The 25,129-nt window shown below is 43.2% G+C and overlaps 1 protein-coding gene across 1 annotated transcript in view; it reads right to left on the reverse strand.

The window, feature by feature from the left end:
* Positions 1–11,320: 11,320 nt before the first annotated feature.
* mbtps1 (membrane-bound transcription factor peptidase, site 1) overlaps positions 11,321–25,129 on the reverse strand; it is a 40,978-nt gene continuing 27,169 nt past the window's right edge. The window contains exons 14-23 of the mRNA XM_028585743.1: positions 24,536–24,708; positions 23,964–24,079; positions 20,387–20,543; positions 17,770–17,894; positions 17,549–17,626; positions 16,857–16,997; positions 16,484–16,615; positions 16,221–16,347; positions 12,765–12,895; positions 11,321–12,321 (exon numbers count right to left, since the gene is read on the reverse strand). Of these exons, the coding sequence (XP_028441544.1) occupies positions 12,089–12,321; positions 12,765–12,895; positions 16,221–16,347; positions 16,484–16,615; positions 16,857–16,997; positions 17,549–17,626; positions 17,770–17,894; positions 20,387–20,543; positions 23,964–24,079; positions 24,536–24,708 (1,413 nt within the window). The 3' untranslated portion in view covers positions 11,321–12,088. The remainder of the gene's footprint in view (positions 12,322–12,764; positions 12,896–16,220; positions 16,348–16,483; positions 16,616–16,856; positions 16,998–17,548; positions 17,627–17,769; positions 17,895–20,386; positions 20,544–23,963; positions 24,080–24,535; positions 24,709–25,129) is intronic.

Here is a 25,129-nt window from a genome sequence, read left to right on the forward strand (position 1 = left end):
GGCATTTCACCAGTTTCAGGGTTAGAGGATTGGTCAGGGGATAGGACCTGTACATGTAAGCATGGACGCCTGGCCAATAGTAGTGTGTGAACGCTATTGAAGGGCGGGTCTTGGCGTGGTCATAGTGGGATTCGTAATATCGCCCCCCGGGCTCGGTGCTGTGCTCTGTGGGCCGGACTGCTCCGCTTCACCGGGCAAGGTGAGCCGGATGGAGGGAGGGAGGGCTTGCTGCTGCCTTTAGGTGCTACTCGGAAACTGTACCGAAACGTTCAAAGAGAACTAGAGGCGACTTTCTATGCAACGTTTTTATTTACATTTGACTACACAAATGTGAATAACAATATAGGCCTACATGTCACAGTAAGATGCAGTAAAGTAGAGTACCGTAACGCAGGCACGGCGCCAGGATTCCAGTTTTGGATGGGCCAGACCAATTGTGGGTGGGCCTTAAATTAAAAACGTGATCAAATCCCTGTTTAACCTAATACAAATGACTGGCTAATATACTGTTATATTATATGTGCTTACATAATAAAGATTGTAATAGCTTGATGCTCTTTAAATATGTTGTTGCATTGTAAAAAGTTTCGGTGCAAAGGACGGACCTATCCGCGATCGCTCTCTTTGGTTCTGCCCAAAAGAAGAGCGCTTTGGACTCTCCATTACGCACCATACCTGGCTGTGCTATAGCGCATCTCTCCTAACCTAAGGCCTATAGACTGTAAAAGTGGTCAGGAATCTAATATTTCCCCCAAAACATAGTTTAGTTCTGCTTGTATAACATGAGGCCGAATATTTCACAATTCTTTTCAACTGTTTTAAGTTTTCAACAATATACAGATCAACAACACTGCCCGACAGTTTCAATCAATACTCGACCACTTTACCGTGTTCATTGACAAATTCATCTGTCATGTAAAACAAGACTCAAGTTATTTCCTTACTTAAGTGTGATGATTCATGTTATAAACATGTTTAACAAAAATAAATAAATCGCATTAACATTATTGGCCATAACAAGAGAAAACCATGAGGGAACAACAACTTGACAACCGTAACAACCGTAGCGGGTTATGAATTGAATATTTTAATCCATATATCTCATATAACGACATAATACAATACAGGCAGAGTAGCCTTCACATACCTTACTGTTATCCTCTGGCGGTCCTACACAATTAAACTCAGCAGAAGAAGTGACCGGATACTTTAGCACTGGTTGAGTTGCGGGCTCATCCACGGAAGACCGATCCACAGGGCTATATTCATAGGGGCTATATCATCCACTCGCGAGGCAGAGGCAAAGGCTAGCACCGGCGCTGGTCGCGCCGGCCGCGCTAGCCCTAACCGCGCTAGCATCGCTAGCATCCTGCGGTGTCCGAGACAAAGATGTGCTCGGCGTTGTGGATCACAGCTCTCCTTCATCTCCTGGTTGCAGCTTGACTCTGAGAACGTTCGTGCACGTTTAAGGCACCTAAACAACACCGTTTTCAATCTTGTCCTTTACTGGAAATGATTTTCACACTCTCAAATCACTGGGAGCTAACCTAGCATACCTACAAGCTACATCCGATCCGAACCTCACTGTCTGCTGAACTTGCGCAGAAACATAAAAATAGACATGACCAGTTTTTTTAAATTGTTTTTGAAAACTAAACATTTAGACAATTTTAGCACAAATTATGAGATTATTTGCCGATTTTTAATAATTCTTCACCAAATTATAATATATTAATTCATTAATGTTTTTTGAGGAAATGTTTTGGGTGGGCCTGTTGAAAAGTGGGTGGGCCTAGGCCCGTAAAGCCCACCCATAACGCCGTGCCTGCCGCAACGGCATCCTCTTTGAATTTTCTACGAATGAAAGACTTCAACTTTACCATAACTTAAAAAGCAACTCTGCGTGTAACTAGGGGACTCCCTGGTTCGCAAACTAGTCATGATCAAATCATGATGAAAAAAAAATAAATAGTTTGGCACAGCTTGTCGGCCAACTCATTTATTTCATTTGTATGTAAGGGACTAAGTACAATAGTAAACACATGTTACTATTTTATGGCTGCAACTAACGATTCCTTTCATTCTTGATTAATCTGTTGATTATTCGATTAATCAATTAGTTGTTTGGTCTATAAAATATCAGAAAATTGCTGTTGTGTCAGTGCCAAAGAAGCCCAAAATGACATCCTCAAATGTTTTGTTTTGTCAACAACTCAAACACATTCAGTTTACTGTCACAGAGGGGTGAAGAAACTAGAAAATATTCACATTTGACAAGCAGGAATCAATTTGTTATCAGCATAGTTGCCGATTTAATTTAATAGCTGACAACTAATGGATTAATCGGTTAATCTTTGCCACTCTATACTTTTTGATATACTAAACCACTGTTAAGCTTAAGCTTTTATCCACTGTCCCCTGGCAGATAACATTTAAGACATACAGTACATCCATTATTGAACAGCACTGAACAAACAGGACAGGCTAATAATGCAAAATGATATGCAACAGTCATCACACACATCATGTCAGCAAGAAATCTGTATTAGAAACAAAACGGCTAAAACCAATAATATAGTCTAGCCTGCTTTTGCTTTACTAAACACATTTCTCGTCCTGAGCCAGTATATGCCCCTGGAAATCTTGAAAAGAGCTTTCAGCTGTGTATTTTCATCAATTCCTTCAAAATGCTCACATATAACTAAGAGACAGTTGGGGGCGGCAGTGTGTAGGCCTATGTGTAGGTATGTGTTAGGTTACAGCCTTGCTGAGAACAAAACAATTTGAACTTCGGTCCAGGCATCTATGCGTTAGGCTGCCTGGCTCACTGTCAAATCTGGTGATGTCAATAAGTGAGGGGGAAGAAAATGTGGGCAACAGGAATGGGAAAGATTCAGGAAAGGAGGCCGCCGCATGGATAAACCAGTAAAGTCTGGTGTCGTCTCTTAGTGTGACACAGTGGACGTGACTTGAAGGGACGTGATGTGTAAGAAAGAAAGAAACCGAGAAGAGACCACAAGTGACACAAACGAGGATGGGGATCAGGCAGAGTTGAAAAGATATGAAAAGCATGTGTGGGACGCCTGTGTGTCGCCAGAATGTCTTGCTGGCCAGGCTGTTACATGCAGTTAAGGTCAGATATACTGTAAGAGGAATAAGGGACTTGATAGAGTCCCATATGGACAAGGATGTTTTCACCAGTGGTGGAATGTACAATGGTGTGCATTTACACAAGTACTGTACTTAAAGTGACTATATGTAACTTTTAAATGTTTCTGAAATGTTCAATCTGATGATCTTCAATGACCTGTAGCAGCAAACTAGACTAACCGTAAAAAGAACGCAATTTTTATATAGTTTTTATTAATGCCCCTGGCCGGGTCCGATTTTTCACGCAAAGTCACAAAATGATTTACGGTAGGTAGACGGCGCTACAGAGCACACATTCTGACGGGTCACCGATTTCGGCGTAACACCGGAAAAGCCTGTGTTAGTGTATCTAGCCCGGTAAAGGGTAGCAGGAGATTTCTTTATATAGGCCTAATTGTATTTAAATTGAATTTTAGAAGTTCTCTGCTGTAGTTATGGCTGATACTGGGGCAGGGCCATCACAGAAAAGAAGGAAATTAAACAAAGAACAATTAAAAGCTAAAAGGGAAAGTGAAAGACAACGGGCAAAATTGAGTCACACTCGGTCAGGCTTTCAACAGATGGAGACAATTACGGGATTGTAAATGATTCAAAAACGTCCCCCTATTTGCCCTCAGGTATGTTATATGTCTATTTCACTCATAAAAATAACTTTACAATGAGCGATGTGGTTGTACGTCAGTAGCAGACATTAAATTCCGTTTTCCTTTCAGTCCGTCTTTGTGTTGGCCTACTATTTTCTTTTCCTTTGTCTTCCGCTTTTGTCCAAAGGGGCCGCTGAAATCAACACAAACTGAAAGTTACATATAGCCACTTTAAGTACAAATTTTAGTTACTAGTTATTTTACAAATAAGATTTTTCCACACAAAACACATGTACATAGTTTATAAAACACAATGTATTATAATAAATTAAACCACCCAACCATATACATGCCTACCAGTCCAGCTGAAATGATTGGCCAATTAAACACTTAGTTGATTGACAGAAAAGTGTTTATGATGATACTTACATACTTTTACGTATGTAGCATGTCCAATGCAGGACTTTTACTTGTAACAGAGTATTTTTGCAGTGTGGCATAGACCTTTTACTTAAGTAAAGGATCTGAATACTTCTTCCACCGCTGGTTTTCAAACAATTGATGCCTTTTTATTAGTGTGAAACCTGTCGGGATTACACTTCAGGCTGTGATGAAAACTCAATCCACAAAAGGTTCATAATGTTAGCAATATCTACCGTGAGCGATTTGGAGTACGCCTGGTTTCTCACCCACATTGCTCATTTCAAACCAGATTTCGCCTTTACTTAGGTGTTGAAGGAAAGCTGGTAAGAGGGACCAATAAATCTGTCTGTAAGGCGCAAAGGCCTTTTTGGGCTTTTTGTTATTCGCCTTCAGAGAAAGATGCATCAAATGACTGCTGTTAAGGATTATTTGAAGATGATGGAAATGGAACTGCTGTCTGCAAAACTTTTGTTCTTTTTTATACACTTCTTTCCGTAACGTCCGTTACATTCAAGCCGTTGCCATATGAGTTGCTATGAAGTTAATTAAGACCATCTTCTCCACACAACTCTCTCTGTATTTCTCAGTATAACTATGTCCAGAAGACTGTGGCGTCCGGTGACTTTCCCGCGCAGAAACTCGAGTGAAGATAACTACTGTACCTCTTCTGAAGAGTCCATTATGTTTTTTAATCCTCCGTGTCCTCCTTAAGATACAGCACGGAGGAGGAGTGGGGGGGTGTGGACGCGCCCGGTGGAAATTAGGCTTCACTCCTAGACCTTTACGATGGCAGGTGTGGTAAAAACACTACCACTTTTGTCCAAAGGGGCCGCTGAAATCAACACAAACTGAAAGCTACATACAATCCTCGGTGTCCTCCTAAAGGCTCTGACACACCAACCCGACGGCCGACCTTCGGCAGAAAAGGCAGTCGGACAGACTGCCTCCCCAAGTTGGTCAAAAAAGTGGCTCGGAACACACCGAAGCGACGCTGACTTGAGCGTACGTTCTGCGCGTCCGCGAGACGTAATACGGCTCCATAACAGCAGGCGGCGCTAATCTGTATTGTCGCCCAAAAAATTAAAACCGGCAGCTGATTGGACGAAGGCGTCACGTGGGTCTGTCTTCTCCGGAATTTCAAAGCCAGACCATCATTCGTTCGGAATACGATCTCATATTTTACGAAAATAGTTCACCGAAACGTGTTTCTGAAAACATTTTAAGTGAGAAATAGGCCATGCAGTTGCTGAATCTGTCTTCATTTCAGATTGACAAAAGTTCAATCAGTTTAAAAGATTTTTGTTTTGAGAGACTCTAGTCACGCTCATCGCGCTCGTCATTTCCGGGTTAGCACTCCACCAATCAGTTTGGTCATTGCCCGCCTTCCGATTCCACATGTCAAATCGTCCCAAATGAAGACTGACGACGGCACGGAACACACCGAACAGACTCGAGTCACTGACCTCGCCAGACTGGGCGACGGCCCGTAATCGGGTTGGTGTGTCAGGGCCTTTAAGCGACAGCGTGGAGGAGTGAGGGGGGCGACAGTTTTTTTGTCGTTACTTAGAATTCCTCATGGGGGCGACAGAAACTACGCACTAAAGCTTTACATTTTTAATATGTTTGTTTATGTATGCACCAATCACCAAGGCAAATTCCTTGTAAGTGTTATAAATCCTTGTCTGATTTCTGATTCTAAAAGCTTTCATCATCTTTGTCTTTTGATGCCAACAGAAAAAAAAAATGTATGATTGTTTCTCTGCACATGACTGCAGCTTGTAGCCTATGGCCTGGAGGAAGGACTAAACATGGAGCAGTCAGAATGACTAAATAGTCGAGAAGTGTTCAGTAGTAGTAACACGGGCACATTGACCCGTCAATGCCATGCCAAGAATTAATTTGGTTGTACAAAAGCCCCAAAACACATTGACTTCACCAAAAACAAATACAACATCACTTTATTTCACTCGTGAGATTGAGTTCCTGACTTTTAATTTCATGGATGAAAACGTTAAGGCAACAAAAAAAATCTATTTGCTGCAGTCCAGTCGCAGGGTAACGGACTGTACCCGACAGGTTGAAGCCAGCTTTCTGAAGGAGAGGAGAGACGTGCAGTGTTGTAATGTAACAAAGTAGCTATATTTCGTTCCTTCTCAGTTGTAACTGAGAGTGGGTCAGCTCATTTCGAAAGGGGCCGCTCAAATGCCTCCGGGCGCAACTGGATAGTCCTTCAACCAATCAGACCAACGAGCCGGGTGACGTAGCAGCGGCAGCGGCATCAGCGGGTTGCTGCGCTTCGGTGGCAAGGGGGTAAGCTTCCCTTCAGAACTCGAACCTCCGATGGCGCCATTTTGTTGCTACAAAGGTATCACCTCCTGTTAGCATTCCACTGACCGCCATTTTTTTTTTTACGTCACTTGACTGCAAATAACTTTACATCTGAAGCGTTTAAAGACGATATTTGTCCATTGTTTATTTCTAAAGAAACACAACAATGTATAAAAGGCTCCATTACCTTGTACCTCACGTTATGGCTCCGTAGCAGACGTTTTTGTAAAAATAGGCTAACGATTGTGTCATAACCAAGTGACTTACTGTCGCACAGTAGAGGAATTACCGTATAGTACAGGAGAAGCTCGCAGGCAGTTTCGACTTACGTTAGCTGTTTAGGTTTAATTACGAATGTTAACTAGCATGTTAGTTAGCAATAATTAGCCTGTGCTTATGTTATCTCCTTACATATACCTACACTCTCCGTCTCTGTAAGATTGGGAATGATTGAGATTTCTCTTGGCACAGCTACCAGAAGACTTACAACTTTCAGACACGTTGCTCACGTCACATTTACGTTGTCTCTCTCAGTTGGAGGCTGCGCAGTAAAGGAAGAGATCACCGGAAAAGTGCTTCTAATAGCCTTCACTGGTCTCCGTCTAGAGCAACAGGGTCTATTGGTCCATTATATATATGTCAATGTTCAGTGGCCGTCATGTTGAATGTAAACAAAAAGCTGCTCGCCGTCGCTGCGCTATCGTCATCGTGTAAAGCCCGCCTCAACAGTTGTGATTGGTGTAAAGCCCGCCTCAACGGTTGTGATTGGCGCCTCGATTTGAAAAAAATGGAAATTACTTTTACTTTTACTCCACTACATTTCCCCCAAGCATCTTCGTTACTCGTTACTACAAAATAAAATCTGAATAAATTTGTTCGACTGCGTGAAAACAGCTTCGGCGAATAATTGCTCCTAGATTTCATGTTAATGCACGCTCCATTCCAGTTGACCTAATGCCTGTTTGTCGCCAGGCGCCAAAACTAAAGAAGACGAGGAGGAAGCATAAAAATGGATAGCGTCAGGAAACACCTGCTGCAGGCTCTGCTGCCAACGTAACAGGCGAGTCTAAAGTCTAAACGCCAAGTCTAAAGTCATCAAAGTCTCGCATTGCCAGACCTCCCACAGCGCTGCAGAGGAGGGTCTGGCTAGTCCACACAGCATTCCGGGATGGGAGAGAAACGTGCTCTGGTTTATTGGCATTTCTTTAAACCAATCACAATCGTCATGGGCGATGCTAAGCGCCAGACGGAGCCGCTGCAAAATAGCCTCGGGAAGGAACTTGTTTTGGTGGAACGTGTACATTCAAGGTTGTTTTAGTCGTGCAAAAGAAAACTCAGTTTGGACAGATAGTCTAGCTAGCTGTCTGGATTTACCCTGCAGAGATCTGAGGAGCAGTTAACCATAGTCCTAATAAATCCAACACAAAGGAAGCGGAAGGTAACGGACATATAGCCAAAATTAAAGACATCCGGGCGGAATTTTCGGCGGCCCCTGAGCAATCACCGGAAATGAAACGACCATTATTATTACCACATTGGGGTCTAAAATGTTGGAAAAGCTAGAGCAGATAAATAAACAGAAAACATGCTAAAACCAACCAACTACTATCATTAGATCTGAGACATTTAGTTAGTTTTGGTGTTCACATTGATTTTAAATTCATTCGGCTTACAGTAAGTGATGCCAAAAATGGCTTTGGCGCTGCGAGTAAGCCTTATAATAGTTAGGAAAACCCTGGACTCGAGTCCAAGTCATGTGAACTTGATTCAATTTCCCTTTTTTACACAATCAACTTTTATGTATAGTGTAAAATCACCATTAAACATGGTCTCAGTGTACTTCACAATTAAAGGAACACAGAAATTACAATTGAACAGCATTAAAGCAGTAATAATAAATACAAAACCAGCAAAATAAATGTTTTGAATTTAGAATTTTAGTAGAGGTGTGTTTTCAATCTAGATTTAAAAATGTCAACTGAGTGAGCTTCTTTATAGTTGGAGGCCATCCCACAGATGAGGGGCTACAGGAGAATGAGCCAGTGACCCATTAACCCTCCTATAATGTGGATGGTTTGCCTACATCACTTTTAGTAAAAAAAAATAAATGATCAGTTAACTACTTTCATTGAATTTGGGTTTTTATTAAATTGTATAGCATTTGAAGAAAAATGAATAAAAGAACGTTGAAAAACGTGACGAAAATGTAGGGAAAAGCGCAAAAAAAACGTAGGGAATAAACAACTAAAATGTCAAAAAAACGCAAAACAAATGGACAAAAACATCTGGAAAAGCAGCAAAAGTGTCAAAATACGACCAAAGCGTGGATAAAAATACATTTTAATTTTAATTTTAGAAAAACAAAATGTTGAATGGAAGACAACCCAACGGTTAAAGTGTCGGAGAGACTTGTAAAAAGGTGTGGGCGGAGGGGAAGCAGGAGTGTAGCCTAGATATTAGCCAGCCTTATGTGCACACAGAGCTGAATGGATAAAGTAGACAGAGAGAGGTACAGGCTGGTAGGACATATGATAAGAGGGGAACTGATGAATTTAAGGGGGTGGGGGTGGGGGGGCTGTCCAGGATGTGAGCAGGCATCTGGGAACCGTGGGGAAAGAGGGCATGTGACCTCCACTCACCACCAGCTTTCCCAAATCTTATTAGCATAGCTAGCGGGCTCCATGCTCATTTCCCAGCTTCCCAAGGCTCCGAGGGAGATTAGTTCTCCAGTGGGGCCGTCATCCAAGAGGACGGGTGACAGATTCACAGGCTGATCTCGCCCATTAGGCTCGGATAAGGAGCCAAAGCTCAGACCTCCCTCCCCCCGAGCACACCGACGCACATCACTTCTGATGAAATCAACCTGCATCACTGAATTCATCCCATAACCGATACTAAAAACCGTGAGTGAGATGGAGTTAGTCCAAATTCAATCTGGAATTACTCCACAGAAAAATGCAACTGCCTCTCAAAAGTCAGCGAAGGAAACACGATGCATTTCACTAACCTGCAGAATCGAAAGGAGAGAAAAGAGCCAAATGACTAGGGCTGGGTATCATTCAAAAAATTTGGATACCGATACCAATACCGAGACTTCGATACAGGTTCCTAAAACAATGCTTTTTTCTATATCAATTTTATAATATACAGGCACAAATCTTTTTATTTGTCAGCTTCTACTAATACGTGAGCCCCGTCTCGTAACGTAGAGTTTTTCCTGCCCGTCTCTACGACATGTAACGTTAGACAGCCAATCACAGACATTATTAGATCTTGGTAGAAGCATGCTGCATGCTTAGTGGCTCAAGGACGCGTAGATGAGATTTACTCCCTAGGTATTGAAATAGTGTATTGAATGACGAGGAATTTTTCGATCCTTGAGGCTTTCGGGGCAATTCGGTCGGTGCCTAAAAAGTATTGTTTGTTAACCAGTCCTATCGCATAATTTCAAGAAAAAAAACTGTAGCATGTTACTGGTCGTCATTGCTGACTAAACAATTCCAAATTATTTCCCACTTAAACTGGATAAATAACTTTGTCTTATTTGTTCTAGATGTGTAACGAAAGCTCTTAGTACAAAGAATGACATTTTCAGGGGGGCTTCTGGTGGCTAAAATGCATACCATTCACTTTAATGCAATGTCCCCAATTTAATTCTGCCCATTGACCTTTTTGCACATCATTCTCTCACCCGTCTACTGTTGAATAGTTAAAATAAAAATAAAGAAATAAAATCAACAGGGAAAACACCTTGAACTGTGAAATTTCCCTTAGTACTTTTCCCGTTGAACTTTTTGAACACAAGACAAAATAACTTGCGAAATGTTATGTGTATAAATATTTTTTCTTGATTACATTGCGTTTTGTGATTATTTCGAGCCCGAAATTGCAATCAAAATTCCATTAATCGCTCAGCCCTAGGTTCAACTAGACTGACAATTACTAAGGCAGAAAGAGACAAAAATCCTTCTGAGCAACGGTTGAATAAGAATAGAAGAAATCCGCGGTCACTGGTAAAAGAAACTGGAAGCTTCAAATTTGTGCAGATTTAAATAGGAAACAGGTACGACAATGCCTACAGTTTAACACACTGGATGTAACAGGCGTGTTGTTTTAGCAAAGCCAGTCTTCACACTTTACAGTAGAAATGGAAGGTTATCCTAGGATTAGCACTATTGGAATTGGATCAGAGATATCAGCTGATAATACTATGGACTGACAAATCACAGTTTAAACCTATTCGATCTAACCGATGAGTAGACTGCAGTGGGGCGAAAAAAAAAAAAAAAAAAAAAAAAAAAAAAAAAAAAAAAACTGCTTCCTAAAATATTCAGAGCCCAATTTCACTGGTGTGGTTCAATAATAAACGAGGGTCACAAATTGAAAATCCAGCGGTATTTGGAGGGGGAGGGGTTCCAACTGTATTCTCCCGTTATACAACACTGTGGGGACATCGACTAAACAAGTTTTAAATCATGGAGTTCTTCTTTTGGGGTCAAAACTAATTCAAATGTAATTAATACATTTAGTGTCTGTTTGTAATCTGTTAAAGTATAAAAATTATTGAAGGAAGAAACAAGAATATCACTATAACAATACCAATGGAACAGGTGACTCCAAACTTTTGAACGGCAGTGTACGCCTGAATGAATTTACAACTATCATGTCTGACAGGTGCGATATCTTGTGTATCTTGAATTGGCATTAGTACAGAGAGGATTAGGGCCACATATGAGAAAAATTTTTTTTCACGTGGCCCTAATCTTCGGTACATTATTAACGACTTCAAAAGCAACCGATACATTTACAAAAGCACAAACAAGCAAGCAAGCAGATCACTTTGATTATGCTGTTTAATTGATGATATAATTGAACAAGTCTTTTAATGCTACTTTGTTAACCATGAGATCATGGAGGAGATCGACACAACGCCTGGCCAGAGTTCATTCATTATATAAAATATAAAAACAATGAAAAGACAGTGAATTGAAACGGATATGGGCAGGACTTAGAAAACAGTGGGTGGTGACACAGGAGAAGACAACTTGATCATCCAATGGTCCTTGTGTTGTGTGCGTGTATGTGCGTGTGTGTGCGTGTGTGTGCGCATGAATCTCTTGTACTTCTGAGTATGTGTGTTAAGGGCACGAACAAATTCAATAAATATAAAAGTCAGACACATTTCATTCAAAAAGAAAACCGTTTGGTCAAAGAAGAGCCAGGGAAATGTAGACAACGTGTCTGTCTCCAACAGGCATGTTTAGGGCCAGGTGTACACTGGGTGTGTTTTTCTTATATCATGTGTGTGACATTGTCTAATACCGTTCAGTAGTCCACAAACAATCGCCCGCGGGACGGGGCTCGAACAGACAAGAGGCACAAAAACTGTTATCGGCTTCCGAGAGACGCCCGGGAGTACGTTCACTTCCGGGCCTCGTCTCGGAAGTTTAAAGAGTCGGACGTCTGCCTCGAGAGTTCGTTAGACTCCATGTCATTCCACACCTCCAATGTTGCTACTCAAGGCAAGCCGGCCGTTTACCAGCGGTCTCAGTTTTGGGAGGCGAATCCAGCTCTCCGGCAGCAGCTCGGAGATACAGTCCCGGTCAAACGCTGGGGGTTCTCCCAGCCGTCGTCTGCTGCTGCTGCTGCTGCTGCTGCTGCTGCTGCTGCTGCTGGAGATACGTGGGCCGTTTGATGCGGGGCTTCCTGCGCTTGGGCTTGCTCTTGGACTTTGTGAGCTGGACCACGAAGAAGGACAGGACGACCATGGCTCCCAGGAAGGCAAACACGGGGATGGTCTGGCCCACTTCTTGGTTGTAGCGGCCGGGCATTATCCCTGGGGGGGAATAAGGTCACAGGTCACGTGGGGTCAGTAACCGCCTTTAACGTCTTCATTCTTACACACTGCAGTCACTCCTTTCATTTAAATACCCCGGTATATTAATTAACACATAACGGCTACAAATGCTATTTTTAAAGAAACGTGCTCAAGTTTGTCATTTTGTTGCAGAATATATATATTATTATATAAAATAAAAAACCACTCAGAAATAATAACCGGCCACTTCGATAAGCAATGGTGAAAAGTTGAGTGACACGTTTCCCCTTTCCGTGTGGTATATATTAATACCGTTAGTACCGCAAATGCTACTGTTACATTAATTAAAACAATCTAGCCCACTGCTGTTCACAAAACTCTCAAAAGAAAAAGGAAATGAGGCTGTAAAACTAATCCAAAGTCACATTGCTTAAAGTAAATAGGTCTGAACTGTGTGTTACCTCCCGGGATGTCCCAGGCTCCACTCTCCCCAGGAGACAGAGGTCTGACCTGGGGACGGTAAGCCCTCACGTTGGGCACAGCCACTTTGTCCAGATCCACTGAGAGAAGCTTCTGGTGCTTCCACAGGTTACTGAGAGAGAGAGAGAAAGAGAGAGAGAGAGAAAGAGAGAGAGAGAGAGAGAGAGAGAGAGAGAGAGAGGCTGAGACAGATTTTAATGTATACAATGAAATGTGTGCATGCTAATTTAGATTTTTTTTTCCCAGAGCGATAACCGACCCTCATTAACCGATCATTAACTGTTTACCGACAAGCGAACAACTGAGTCCCAGATCACCGGTCCGAGAGGCTTGGACATACTTTTTCGTGTTCCGCGGACGGGCAGCCGCGTGCATTGGCGTAGACACATGCAGCCACTTGCCAGGAACCCCTTTGCGTGTACAACCGACACAAGTCCCCAATATAGTGGCATGTGTCACCTGTCCAGCAGGGAGCCACGAACTCGCGGCCGAAAAAAAAGTGCAGCTCAAAACGCAACTTGCTAGTGCAAAGTTAGCACTAGCAAGCTAACTTGCAGTTTAGAAATAGATTGTAAATCCCTTTTTTTTTCTTTTATCATGCAAAAAAAGTGCAGGGTACAAGGCCGAAATGGGTTTCCTCAGGAGGGTGGCTGGCGTCTCCCTTAGAGATAGGGTGAGAAGCACAGTCGTCCGTGAGGAGCTCGGAGTAGAGCCGCTGCTCCTTCGCGTCAAAAGGAGCTAGTTGAGGTGGTTCGGGCATCTGGTAAGGATGCCCCCTGGGCGCCTCCCTAGGGAGGTGTTCCAGGCACGTCCAGCTGGGAGGAGGCCTCGGGGAAGACCCAGGACTAGGTGGAGGGATTATATCTCCAACCTGGCCTGGGAACCCCTCGGGATCCCCCAGTCGGAGCTGGTTAATGTTGCTCGGGAAAGGGAAGTTTGGGGTCCCCTGCTGGAGCTGCTCCCCCCGCGGCCCGATACCGGATAAGCGGACGAAGATGGATGGATGCAAAAAAAGGTTTTTAATAATATATAAATAATAACTTTTTTTTGTTTCGTTTCAATAATATTGTTTTTAACTGAACTTTTAACTGTGGTTTAACTGAATCCTAATTTGACGGTTCAACAGTTAATCACTAACATCCCTAGCGCATGCGTTTAATCTGTCGCCAAATTTAAGCTTTACTTCATGAGACGGATTTGCTTTTACTTTGATTAGCTCTGTTGACGGGATGGAAAAAAGGAAAATTGCTGCCAAAAAGGGACTTTGGCCTCTCGTTTCCTGGCAGTACGTGCTGGCAGAAAGACCAGTGGCAGTGTGTGTAAAGCAGATTATCGTGGAACAGAAAAGGCGAGACGGTGTAAGAAATAATGCACGAGTTGCACCTCTACCAGGGATCTTAGCTACTGATAACACCTCGAGTTGCAATATGTTCACGTCTGGAGTTTAAAGCTGCAGACCAACACCGACCAGACGGCCGACCCTCGGCAGAAAAGGCAGTTGGGCTGATCAGTGTCCCCGAGTTGGTCAAAAAAGTGCATGGAACACACCAAATAAGACCTAATACGTCTCCATAACAGCAGGTGGCGCTAATCTGTACTGTCGCCCAAAAATGAAAACCGGCAGCTGACATAAACGCAGATATAAATGTAATAAAAACCTGTGACAGGTGCAATATTTGAAAATTATTATTATTTTTTTTTATTACATTAATAGGCTACAGAATATTTCGTTTTGTATTTGCAGGTGACCTATCAGAATATTTCGTTTTGTATTGACAGGTCACCTGTCTGTAGCCTATTTTCCTTTCAATACTGCCGAAGTCATCTTTGCTGTAATCAAATCAGTATATATTTATGTTTAACATGGTATTTCATTTAATCACTGGGAAACATACTGGTGTCCAGTAGCAGCAGCAGCGCCGCGTCAGACACGTGACCTGGTGTGTAAAGACAGAAAAATCCACGCAGCTGACACGCCACGCTCACGCCACGCTCACGCCACGCTCACGCCACGCTCACGCCACGCTCACGCCACGCTGGCAGTGTGTAGCCGTCCTTACGTTGTAAAACTAGTCGCTGGAGACTTGACCAGCTGAGTCGCAGCGACACCATCAGCTGGTTTGAGTCGGGCTGAGACGGGCCAGTTCAGACCGTTGAAACGTTGGTCTGTCTCGTCGCGAATCTTTGGTCTGAAGTGGGCTTAAGAAGAGCGTTGCTGTGCCAGAAAAAGACTAATTCCATGTTAGAACCAAGAGACCGATTCAAAGTAACGTGGCACTGATGGGAGACATGCCTCTTCCTCTATGTAGTGCCGTGACTGAAAGTAACTAAAATGTTGATGGAGGCAGAGTGCACATACAAGACTGACTCAATATAATAATGTTGAGAAGTATAACACATGGGAACGGTTTTTTTTTTGTATGTTTTTTTAGATTAATTTGTTGGGCCTTTAATGGATAAGAAAGGCGGGAGAGAGAGGGGGGGGGAAACATGCAGGAAATTGTCGCAGGTCGGACTCGAACCCTGGACCTGCTGCATCGAGGAATAAACGAACTGAGCTAACTGGCCACTAACATCTGGGAAATTAGCCGAGAGAGCTGCCACGGTCAAACCAAGCACCACATACACACATTCAAATATCCTCACCAGAAACCGGAGGAAAAAAGGAAGACAGGCGAGAGCGGAATGGGCTGTGAATGAGAGAAATTAAACGGTGTTTTCTAAATGTTTCACAGCGGTTACATCCTAAAGCACAAATAAAAAGACCATCAAACACTCAACAGGTGATTTTGTGGAGACAGACGCTCTTAGTTTAATTCTACTCCTGTGCATTAGAATACTTGCAGGTGCAGCAGTAAAACAAGGAAGTAGGGTACTCTAGTATGTATTTATGACCATTTAAGGAGGAGGGGAGAACATTTCTCTTTGCTTGATAACATTAAAAGTAAAACTAGGCTCTGCTGTCTGCTTCCGACTCATTTAAAAAAAAAAAAAAAAAAAAGAAAAAAAAGACAGATTTGCGTTATGCCAGCGCCCACAGTGAACTGCCGGCTACAAACCTGTGTCTTGGGCGAGCAAGCTAGAGAGCGCGAGATGAATAAGACAAACACCACATTTTCTGATCGTTTCATAGCGGTTACGTTCTAAGGCACACTGAGACAACATCTATGTTGTCTCTTTTGTTCTTCAAAGAGTCGCGGCGACCTGTGCCAATTGTGTCATGACTGTGCGCCCCATTTCCAACCAATCACATAAGGTTTCCCATCCCGTCCTCTGGTCGTGTGCCATTCACATTGAAATCGACCCGTGTCCGACCCACCTCTCGACCTGGCTCCCGAAGGCTAGTCGGTTAATGCGGGCTAACCCTTTCAAACACCAAGTCCACCCTGGTTGGTTGAGCCCTCTGTGTGAGAGGGGCATTAGTGTTTCAGACCTACCTGGGTGCTGTCTCATTGAGCGGCTGTGGCTTTGCCCAAGACAGGTGGGGGCAGGCTGGTAGTGGGCGGGGCTTAGGGTCTCCCAGGTGGGGCTCTAGAACTTTGGAGTAGCGGTAAAGATGGTTGCCTGGACGAATGTAGGGAAAATATTTGAATAATAATTAAAAAAGGTAGGGTTCACAAGCTGATTTGCACAAAGACAACAAAAAAGAGAGAGAGACATATACAATATTTCAGATGCTATTGTCATTTCCTTCCCTCACCTTCCAGTCGCTGTGGCAGTGGGCGCTCGGTGCCTGTGGGTGGTGCCACCCTGCTGTGGGAGTGGCTGAGGCTTGGAGGGGTCATACTGTACGAAGTGTACTGAAGGAGAGCGTCTAGCATCCAGAAACAGTCTGAGAGATCGCAAACAAATATTATTATTATTATATTGTAATTTCCCCACTGGGGATCGACAAAAAGTAGGTTATACATTATTCAGCTCAGCCCTTTGTTGTGAGTAAAAAGTGTATATGTATGTATGTATGTATGTATGTATGTATGTATGTATATATATATATACACACACACACAGACAGACAGAGAGAGATGTGTGCACATTAATTCTTCCCAAACACACACACCAGGTGAGGTTACCTTTCTGTCTGTGGCTGTCGTCTATACAGTTAGAATCACCGTACAGAGCGATGCGACCTCCCCCGTCAGACGGTGTTTGGTATAGTCCGAGGATGGGAACTCCCTCCACCACTGCTGTCTCCTGCTTTAACACTTCCAGACCTGTGACACACACACACACACACACACACACACACACACACACACACACACACACACACACACACACACACACACACACACACACACACACACACACACACACACACACACACACACACACTGTCTGTATTACTATCTTTGTGGGGACTTGTCATTGACAAAATGCATTCCCTAGCCCCTTACCCTAACCTTAACCATCACAACTGAATGCCTAACCTTAACCCTTACCCTCACCCTAACCATAACCTAATTCTAACCCTAATCCTAAAACCAAGTCTTAACCCTCAAACAGCCCTTTAAACTCGTGGGGACCAGCATTTTGGTCCCCACGAGGCTGTGCAGACCCCACAAGTATACTGTAGTCCCCGGTTTTTGGACCCCACGAATATAGTAAAACAGGCGCGCGCACACACACACACGCGCACACACACACACACACACACACACACGCGCACGCACACTGGTGTTATATATGAACTAAAGACACATTAAAAAGTTGCCTGCCAGTCTGCTGGCCAGCACTGTGCTACACTAAGGAGGGGTGCTGGTACCTTGGTCCTTTAGATTCTTAGCAATCACTATTCCATCTTCTGGGAAACGGGCGATGCTGCAGCCTGAGGCATAGTACACTGAGAAAGAGAGTGAATATATCTTCATTTTCTAAAAATTAAAACTCTGAATAAAACAACAGGAATGGTGACCAGAGGAAATGCCATCATAAACGGGAGTGAGAGTGAGTGTGAGTGTGAGTGAGAAGGCGAGTGTGTCTTACTGTCATGATCAGCCAACGTGAAGTCTCCCTCGTACAGCCCATCACTGAACGCCATCCCCCACATGGAGATCAGGTCATTCAGAGCTGGTACGTTAGCGCCCCCTGTGTCTGGCATCCACCACTGCCTGCGGGTCACATCAAGGAAACCATCTCTACAACCATTTATATGGGCAAGACAAATCTAAATCTACATACAATAACAATCAGGGAATGATCCACTATTGCAAATTAGAAGACAGAACTAAGCATTACTTTCAATTTGACATCTGCCACGTGAAAACAGTGCTTTCACAGGAATAAATCAGCATGAAATCCAACACAACCTGGCTCAAAATAACTGCAGGTTACTAGGGATAAAAATGGCTAAGAGAACAATTTTTTTTTACAATAGCTTTTAATTTATGACGTAAAAACGCTGTGTTCCTTGTATAGTTCTGTCTATCAGTGTTGATTTGTTCAGAACAGGCAGCAGTGAATGAATAAATCTGAAAGGAGCCAGCGCCATTCAATTAAATTTCTCAGCATAATATTTCGAAGCCACACAGACTATATTTAACTGAATTTAAGACTTTTAATCCTGTGGATATTGTGCAACAGCTTGGGTAGGATATGAATGGAGCAGCGAGGAGCCATGAGTAATTTCTAGCTCTGCATGAGGAGCTCTGATATGAGACTGAGAAGTCGTGATATATTACATCTATTACAGAGCGAGGAGGCATAAATAGTGTCCAACACTGCAGCAAGGGAGATACCATTAGAAGATGATGAAGCTGCTGGTGAAAGCAGGAGCTTCTGAGGTAATAGTTGTTTATCGCTGAACTGTCTCATTATGGAGGAAGAGGCCACAGATCATTTTAGAGAAACAGATACAGGCACCAGTCGCAGTCCGAGAGGACTTTAGAGCATTGATGCACAATAATACAGTTCCAGTTCCTGCAACTCGTTCTATAGAAAACACACTGAATCTAAGAAGCGCTCTTACTTTGTCCTGAATTGCTGAGGCTGCAATTTTTTCGGAGCAGAGTGAGAACGCTCTGTCTACAATCCCTGTCTACAAATATATTTTGAGGATTTATTTCGAATCGTCAACCGTATGAATCGGTGCATATTTGTGCCATAAGCATACTACATCAGCCATTTATTTTCTTTCTTTTAATTATTTTCTGCCAAAGCTACGATGGTTTTGGTTGTTTCACAAGATTGTCTGTATTTTGTGTTTTTATCTGCGCTCATCTCGCTGCTTTGAAGTGGACGAGGCGCAGTCGGTGTCTGTCCACCAATCAGGATTGGAATCATAGCCAGACCTTCCTCCATAGCGTTGCGGAGGAGGGTCTGGCTAGTCCACACAGCATTCGGGGATGGGAAAAAAACGTGCTCTGGTTTATTGGCATTTATTTAAACCAATCACAATCCACTTGGGCGGTGCTAAGCGCCAGACGGAGCCACGGTGCCGCTGCAAAATAGCCTCGGGAAGGAACTTGTTTTGGTGGAACGTGTACGCTCAAAGGTTGTTTTAGTCGTGCAACAGAAAACTCAGATTGGACAGATAGTCTAGCTAGCTATCTGTATTTACCCTGCAAAGATCTGAGGAGCAGTTAACCATAGTCCTCCTAAATCAGCCGCGGTTTAAAATTACAACACAAAGAAAGCGGAAGATAACGGGACATCCGGCCGAAAGGAGGACATCCTGTGGAATTTTCGGTGGCAACAAAGCAATCCCGGAAGTGGAACGTCGCGGATGTAGACTATCGTTAGTCAAATGTGACACAGCCACAACAACACTGTCATGATGAAGCATATTAGCTTTGTTTTAGAGTGCTAATAATGGGGAAATCTGCCAATTTTACACTTCACATCAAAGTCTGTTTACAGGTCTTGGGGAGTACTACTCCATAATGAAAAAAGTTGTATAAAGCATTTTGTGGCTCAAACGTTTTCTAAAAGAAACTTGACAGATTAGACATTAGAACTGGTTGCTCCAAAAGACAAATTCAATTGACACTGTTTTTCCTACATTATTAGTCACGTGTGATGTGGTGTACCATGTCAAGAAAATGCATCAAAATGCATTTGATACGTTATTTATTCATAGTTTTTGGAACAGATGTTAGCTGCGTGTTATATACTGATACAATGGAATATCCTACTGTAGTAGATGCTGTTTTGATACCGTCAGTACCTGGTGATGACGACGATTCTTTGAATTGCATATGTGGAATTTGATTAGTTTCTACAACAACTTGGCTGGAAATCTGAAGTATTTCTTTAAAACATTTAACGTTTGTGACATTTAACTATTAGTGCGTGGCTGCGGCTTGATTACATTTCGACAGTACGAGCAACATGAGAAAACAACACCACGTCGTCAGACGTGGCTGCAAATATTGATAAATTGTGATTGTGGCCGAAAAAGTACGCAGGGTCACCTTTTTACCACTGAGTTGTCTGGCCACTTTAAACCAGAGAGAAAAGCAAAACACATACAGAAATTTTATTTCATATAGGACCCCATCTCTTATAGTAAGAAATTAGTTTTTTAATGGTCTTTAACATTAGCCAGTGTTATTCCTAGGATATCAATCATCGGCAGTAGGAAAGCGTCAAGACAGTTGAATACCTGGTGTTTTCGTCATAGAACTTAACCTTCCTCATGACCGAGGTGTTGTACCAGTCACTGAAGATAATGAGCGACAGGCCGTTGTCGATGTCTCTCCTCAGCTTGGTGATCTCTTCAGGGAAATACTCCTCCTCGCTGTCCACCATCAGCAACGTGCCTGCAGAGACACAACAGCAAACAACCCATCAGTTAGCATCGGGCTGTCAGACGGTGCGGCTAGGGCTGGGTATCGTTCAAAGGGTTTCCATACCGGTACCGTATAACAATATCATGATTCGGTACCGGTTCCTAAACAATACTTTTTTCCGACCGTGGCAGCTCTCCGAGAAATTACAATATTACAAGACTTTTTTTTTTTCCTCCTTCTACTACGCGAGTCCCGTCTGTGCGTAACGTAGAGTTTTTCCTGCGTGTTTCTACGACGTGTAACGTTAGACAGCCAATCAGCAGCATTATTAGATCTTGGTAGACGCATGTTGCATTCTTATTGGATCATTGACGTTGATGAGATTTACTCCTTAGGTATTGAAATCAAGTATTGAATGAAAATTTTTTCAAATCTCGATACTTTAGAGGCAAAATCGTTTGGCGCCTAAAAAGGTATTGAATTCAGTAACCAGCCCTAGGTGCTAGGGGTGGTGGAAAAAAATCGATACAGCATAGTATTGCGATATTTTTCGTGGCAATACTGTAGCGATACACAGATGCCAAGTATCGATCTTTTATGACATACAGTGGGGGGAAATAAGTATTTGACCCCTTGCTGATTTTGCAGGTTTGCCCACTTACAAAGAATGCAAAAATCTACAATTGTAATCATATGTACATTCTTACAGTGAAAGACAGAATCCCAGAGAAAATTCCAGAAAATCACATCATATGAATTTATTAAAATTGATAACCATCTGATGAGGAAAAACAAGTATTTGACCCCCTGGACAAACAGCAAGTATTCTGGCTCCTACAAGCCAGTTAGTCTTTCTTTAAGACACAGCCCCAATCCGAACCAATTATCTACATCAAATACACCTGCCTCACCTCGTTACCTGTATAAAAGACACCTGTCAACACCCAAACAACCAGCATCCAACATCACCACCATGGGCAAGACCAAAGAGCTTTCTACGGACATCAGGGACAAGATTGTTGATCTGCACAAGGCTGGGATGGGCTACAAGAGAATCGGAAAGCAACTTGGAGAGAAAAGTCGGTGAAGTTATCAGGAAATGGAAGAAGCACCACACCACCGCCAACCTCCCTCGGTCTGGGCCTCCACACAAGATCTTGCCTCGTGGGGTGTCCCTGATCATGCAAACGGTGAGGAATCATCCCAAAACCACAAGGGGGGAACTGATGAATCAACTGAAGGCAGCTGGGACCACAGTTACAAAAGAAACGGTTGGTAACACACTACGCCGTCATGGATTGAAATCCTGCAGCGCACGCAAGGTCCCCCTGCTCAAGAAGAAACATCTACAGGCCCGCATGAAGTTCGCCATTCACCACCTGGACGACTCAGAAGAGGCCTGGAAGAAGGTGATGTGGTCAGATGAGACCAAAATAGAACTTTTTGGCCTCAACTCAACTCGTCGTGTTTGGAGGGCAAAGAACACCGAGTACAACCCAAAGAACACCATCCCCACCGTCAAGCATGGTGGTGGCAACATCATGCTTTGGGGGTGCTTTTCAGCCAAGGGGACGGGACAACTCCATCGTATTGAGGGGAGGATGGACGGGGCCATGTATCGTGGAATTCTGGACCGACATCTCCTTCCCTCAGTGAGAGAGCTGAAGATGGGTCGAGGATGGGTGTTTCAACACGACAACGACCCTAAGCACACCGCCAAAGCAACAAAAGAGTGGCTGAAGAAGAAGCACATCAAGGTTCTGGAGTGGCCTAGCCAGTCTCCAGACCTGAATCCGATTGAAAATCTTTGGAGGGAGCTTAAAATTCGAGTTGCCAGGCGACAACCTCGGAACCTGAATGATTTGGAGGCTGTCTGCAGGGAGGAGTGGGCCAAAATCCCTGCCGAAATGTGCACAAACCTTGTCACCAACTATAAAAACCATTTGACATCTGTGCTGGCCAATAATGGCTTTTCTACAAAATATTAACATGCTGTTTGTCCAGGGGGTCAAATACTTGTTTTTCCTCATCAGATGGTTATCAATTTTAATAAATTCATATGATGTGATTTTCTGGAATTTTCTTTGGGATTCTGTTAGAATGTACATATGATTAAAATTGTAGATTTTTGCATTCTTTGTAAGTGGGCAAACCTGCAAAATCAGCAAGGGGTCAAATACTTATTTCCCCCACTGTATGTGTTGGTCAGTCTGTCTGCTTGACAATCACATTTTGCAGCAATAAAATTTAAGTGAGATAACCAAACGGAGAAATTTATCTTTTTAGATAAAACAGATGTTGACAAAATTGTCCTTTTTGGGATATCATTTGAAATTGGGGAAAATCTGAAGTTGGAAAAAAGGTATTACATTGCAATATATCGCAGAATATTGCAATATGTTTAAAATCGCAATAATATCGTATCGTGACATAAGTATCGGGATGATATCGTATCGTGAGGCCTCTGGTGATTCCCACCCCTACTAGGTGCTGCAAAAACGCAGATCTTTCCGTTCATTTTGAATGGGGGTAGTGTGTTTAAGGTGCGGCGGGATTTGTCGCAGGGGAGGGCACAAGAAAATAAATAAACACCACAGGTCTGCGGCGAAAAGTTGAGACAGACTCAACTTTTGGAGAAATGCAACGCCACGTCACACTGCGGAGTCCCGTATAGTAAACGGGAAACATCCCTGCCTCTATCGCTGCCACAGGAAAGTTTTAAAAGCACCACACAAGCACTGAACTGCCCAGGAGTTTGTGGAACAGCTGAATGTTTGCCAAACAACAAAGCACAGTCGATCTGTCTCGCTCGTCTCTTTTCTTTCTCCGTAAAGCTGCCTCCAAGTGTAGTCGGAAACGGCGAAATCTATAACCACGAGACGGAAAAGAGTAGTTGTAAAATATAAAGTCTACTACTAACACAACAGGACATCAAACAAATGGGCCATTTCATTGACCCCCCTGCTGCACAACCCTGTGGCAACTCACTGGATCGCTGTCTGAACGCAGCCATAGCTAGTGATCTTTTGCTTAGTCTATATACAATGGAATTTCAAACTCCAGTCAAAACGGCTCCTCAGATCTCTGCAGGGTAAATCTGAGTTTTCTATTGCATGACTAAAACAACCTTTTGAACGTACACGTTCCACTAAAACAAGTTCCTTCCCGAGGCTATTTTGCAGCGGCACCGTGGCTCCGTCCGATGCTTAGCACCGCCCAAGACAATTGTAATTGGTTTAAGGAAATGCCAATAAACCACAGCATCACGGAATGCTGTGTGGACTAGCCAGACCCTCCTGCGCAGCGCTGTAGAGGAAGGTCTGCCAAAGCGAAGACTATCTTTTGCTCAACCATAAGCAAACCGCACTCTGGGGAAAAGGCTTCATTAAGAGGCCTGGAGCGGTGGTAATCCTCTTAAAGGGGGGGGATCTTCGAATGCTGTGCTCTTACCATACTGGCTGGCATCGAAGCAGGTGATGGGTGCTCCGAGCACCTCGACAAAGTATCCCATACTCCTCAGGTGCTGGTACATGTCCCGGAAGTTAGTGTGGATGTGGTCTCCATTCCTGGAAACATTAAATAAGCAGTAACATTTCAGTTGATGAAGGCCAAAGCATGTACTGTTTGGACCTGGGGCAACATAGCCTTCTATATAGCTGCCCCCCTCCCTCCGGAACTCTGTCCCCAAACACATCCTGCACCAATCTGTCCATGTTCAAATCACATGTCAAAACTCACCTTTTGAGAGCTGCTTTAAAAATGGTTGTTTAAAGTGTGTATTTTAGTGTTTGAATTTTTGAACTATGTATGTCCTTTTTAAAACTCTGTAAAGTGTTTGAGTGTTGCAAAAAGCGCTATATAAAAAAAAATGCATTATTATAAGTATAATTATTATTATGTGTTCAGAGAATTAAAACATAGATCAAACAATAAAACAAAAAGCAACCAAATCCGAGATGGGAGACAAGATGGGTGTGGTGAAAAAGGCTACAGACATCAGGTAAACATCGACACACACGCACCAGTCCAGTGGGTCGTTTTTCATGCGGAGGTTGTCCCGGGGAAAGTAGCCGGGCGGGTAGCGCAGGTTGTGGTACTGGTCCCACAGCACCCTCTTACTGCGCGGGGGGGTGGGCACGATCTTCACCTTGATGGGCAGTTTGACTGTGGAGGTCAGCTCACCACCTGCCTCTGACTGCAAGGGGTCAAAGGTCAAGAAGATCAGTGGGTTATAACTGAGGATGAGTATTTCTCATACAGGGAATGCAGAACAGCTCTAGTAATAAGTTAAAAAAAAGAATTGTGATTAATCAAAACACAAAATGCACATTTGTGTTTAAAAGCAAAATAAACATCCATAGGCTTACAAATTGGTGATATGCTGATCTTGAATAATTTTAGTAAAAGTGAGCTGCCAGCTAAGACAGGCTGACTCCACAGTACACACCTCGCATCAACCTGAATTAGATGCAACACATTAAACAAGGTTTCTGCAAGTTTCACCAAGTCAAACTTAAGACCTTTTTAAGACCATTACAAATTAAATTTAAGACCTACTGTAGATCACAACATAAAAAAGTGTCAGAGTCCGGAAACATCGCTAAACTTACAAGTCC

Source organism: Perca flavescens, chromosome 8, assembly GCF_004354835.1.
Source record: "Perca flavescens isolate YP-PL-M2 chromosome 8, PFLA_1.0, whole genome shotgun sequence".
In the NCBI taxonomy this organism is placed as follows: domain Eukaryota; kingdom Metazoa; phylum Chordata; class Actinopteri; order Perciformes; family Percidae; genus Perca; species Perca flavescens.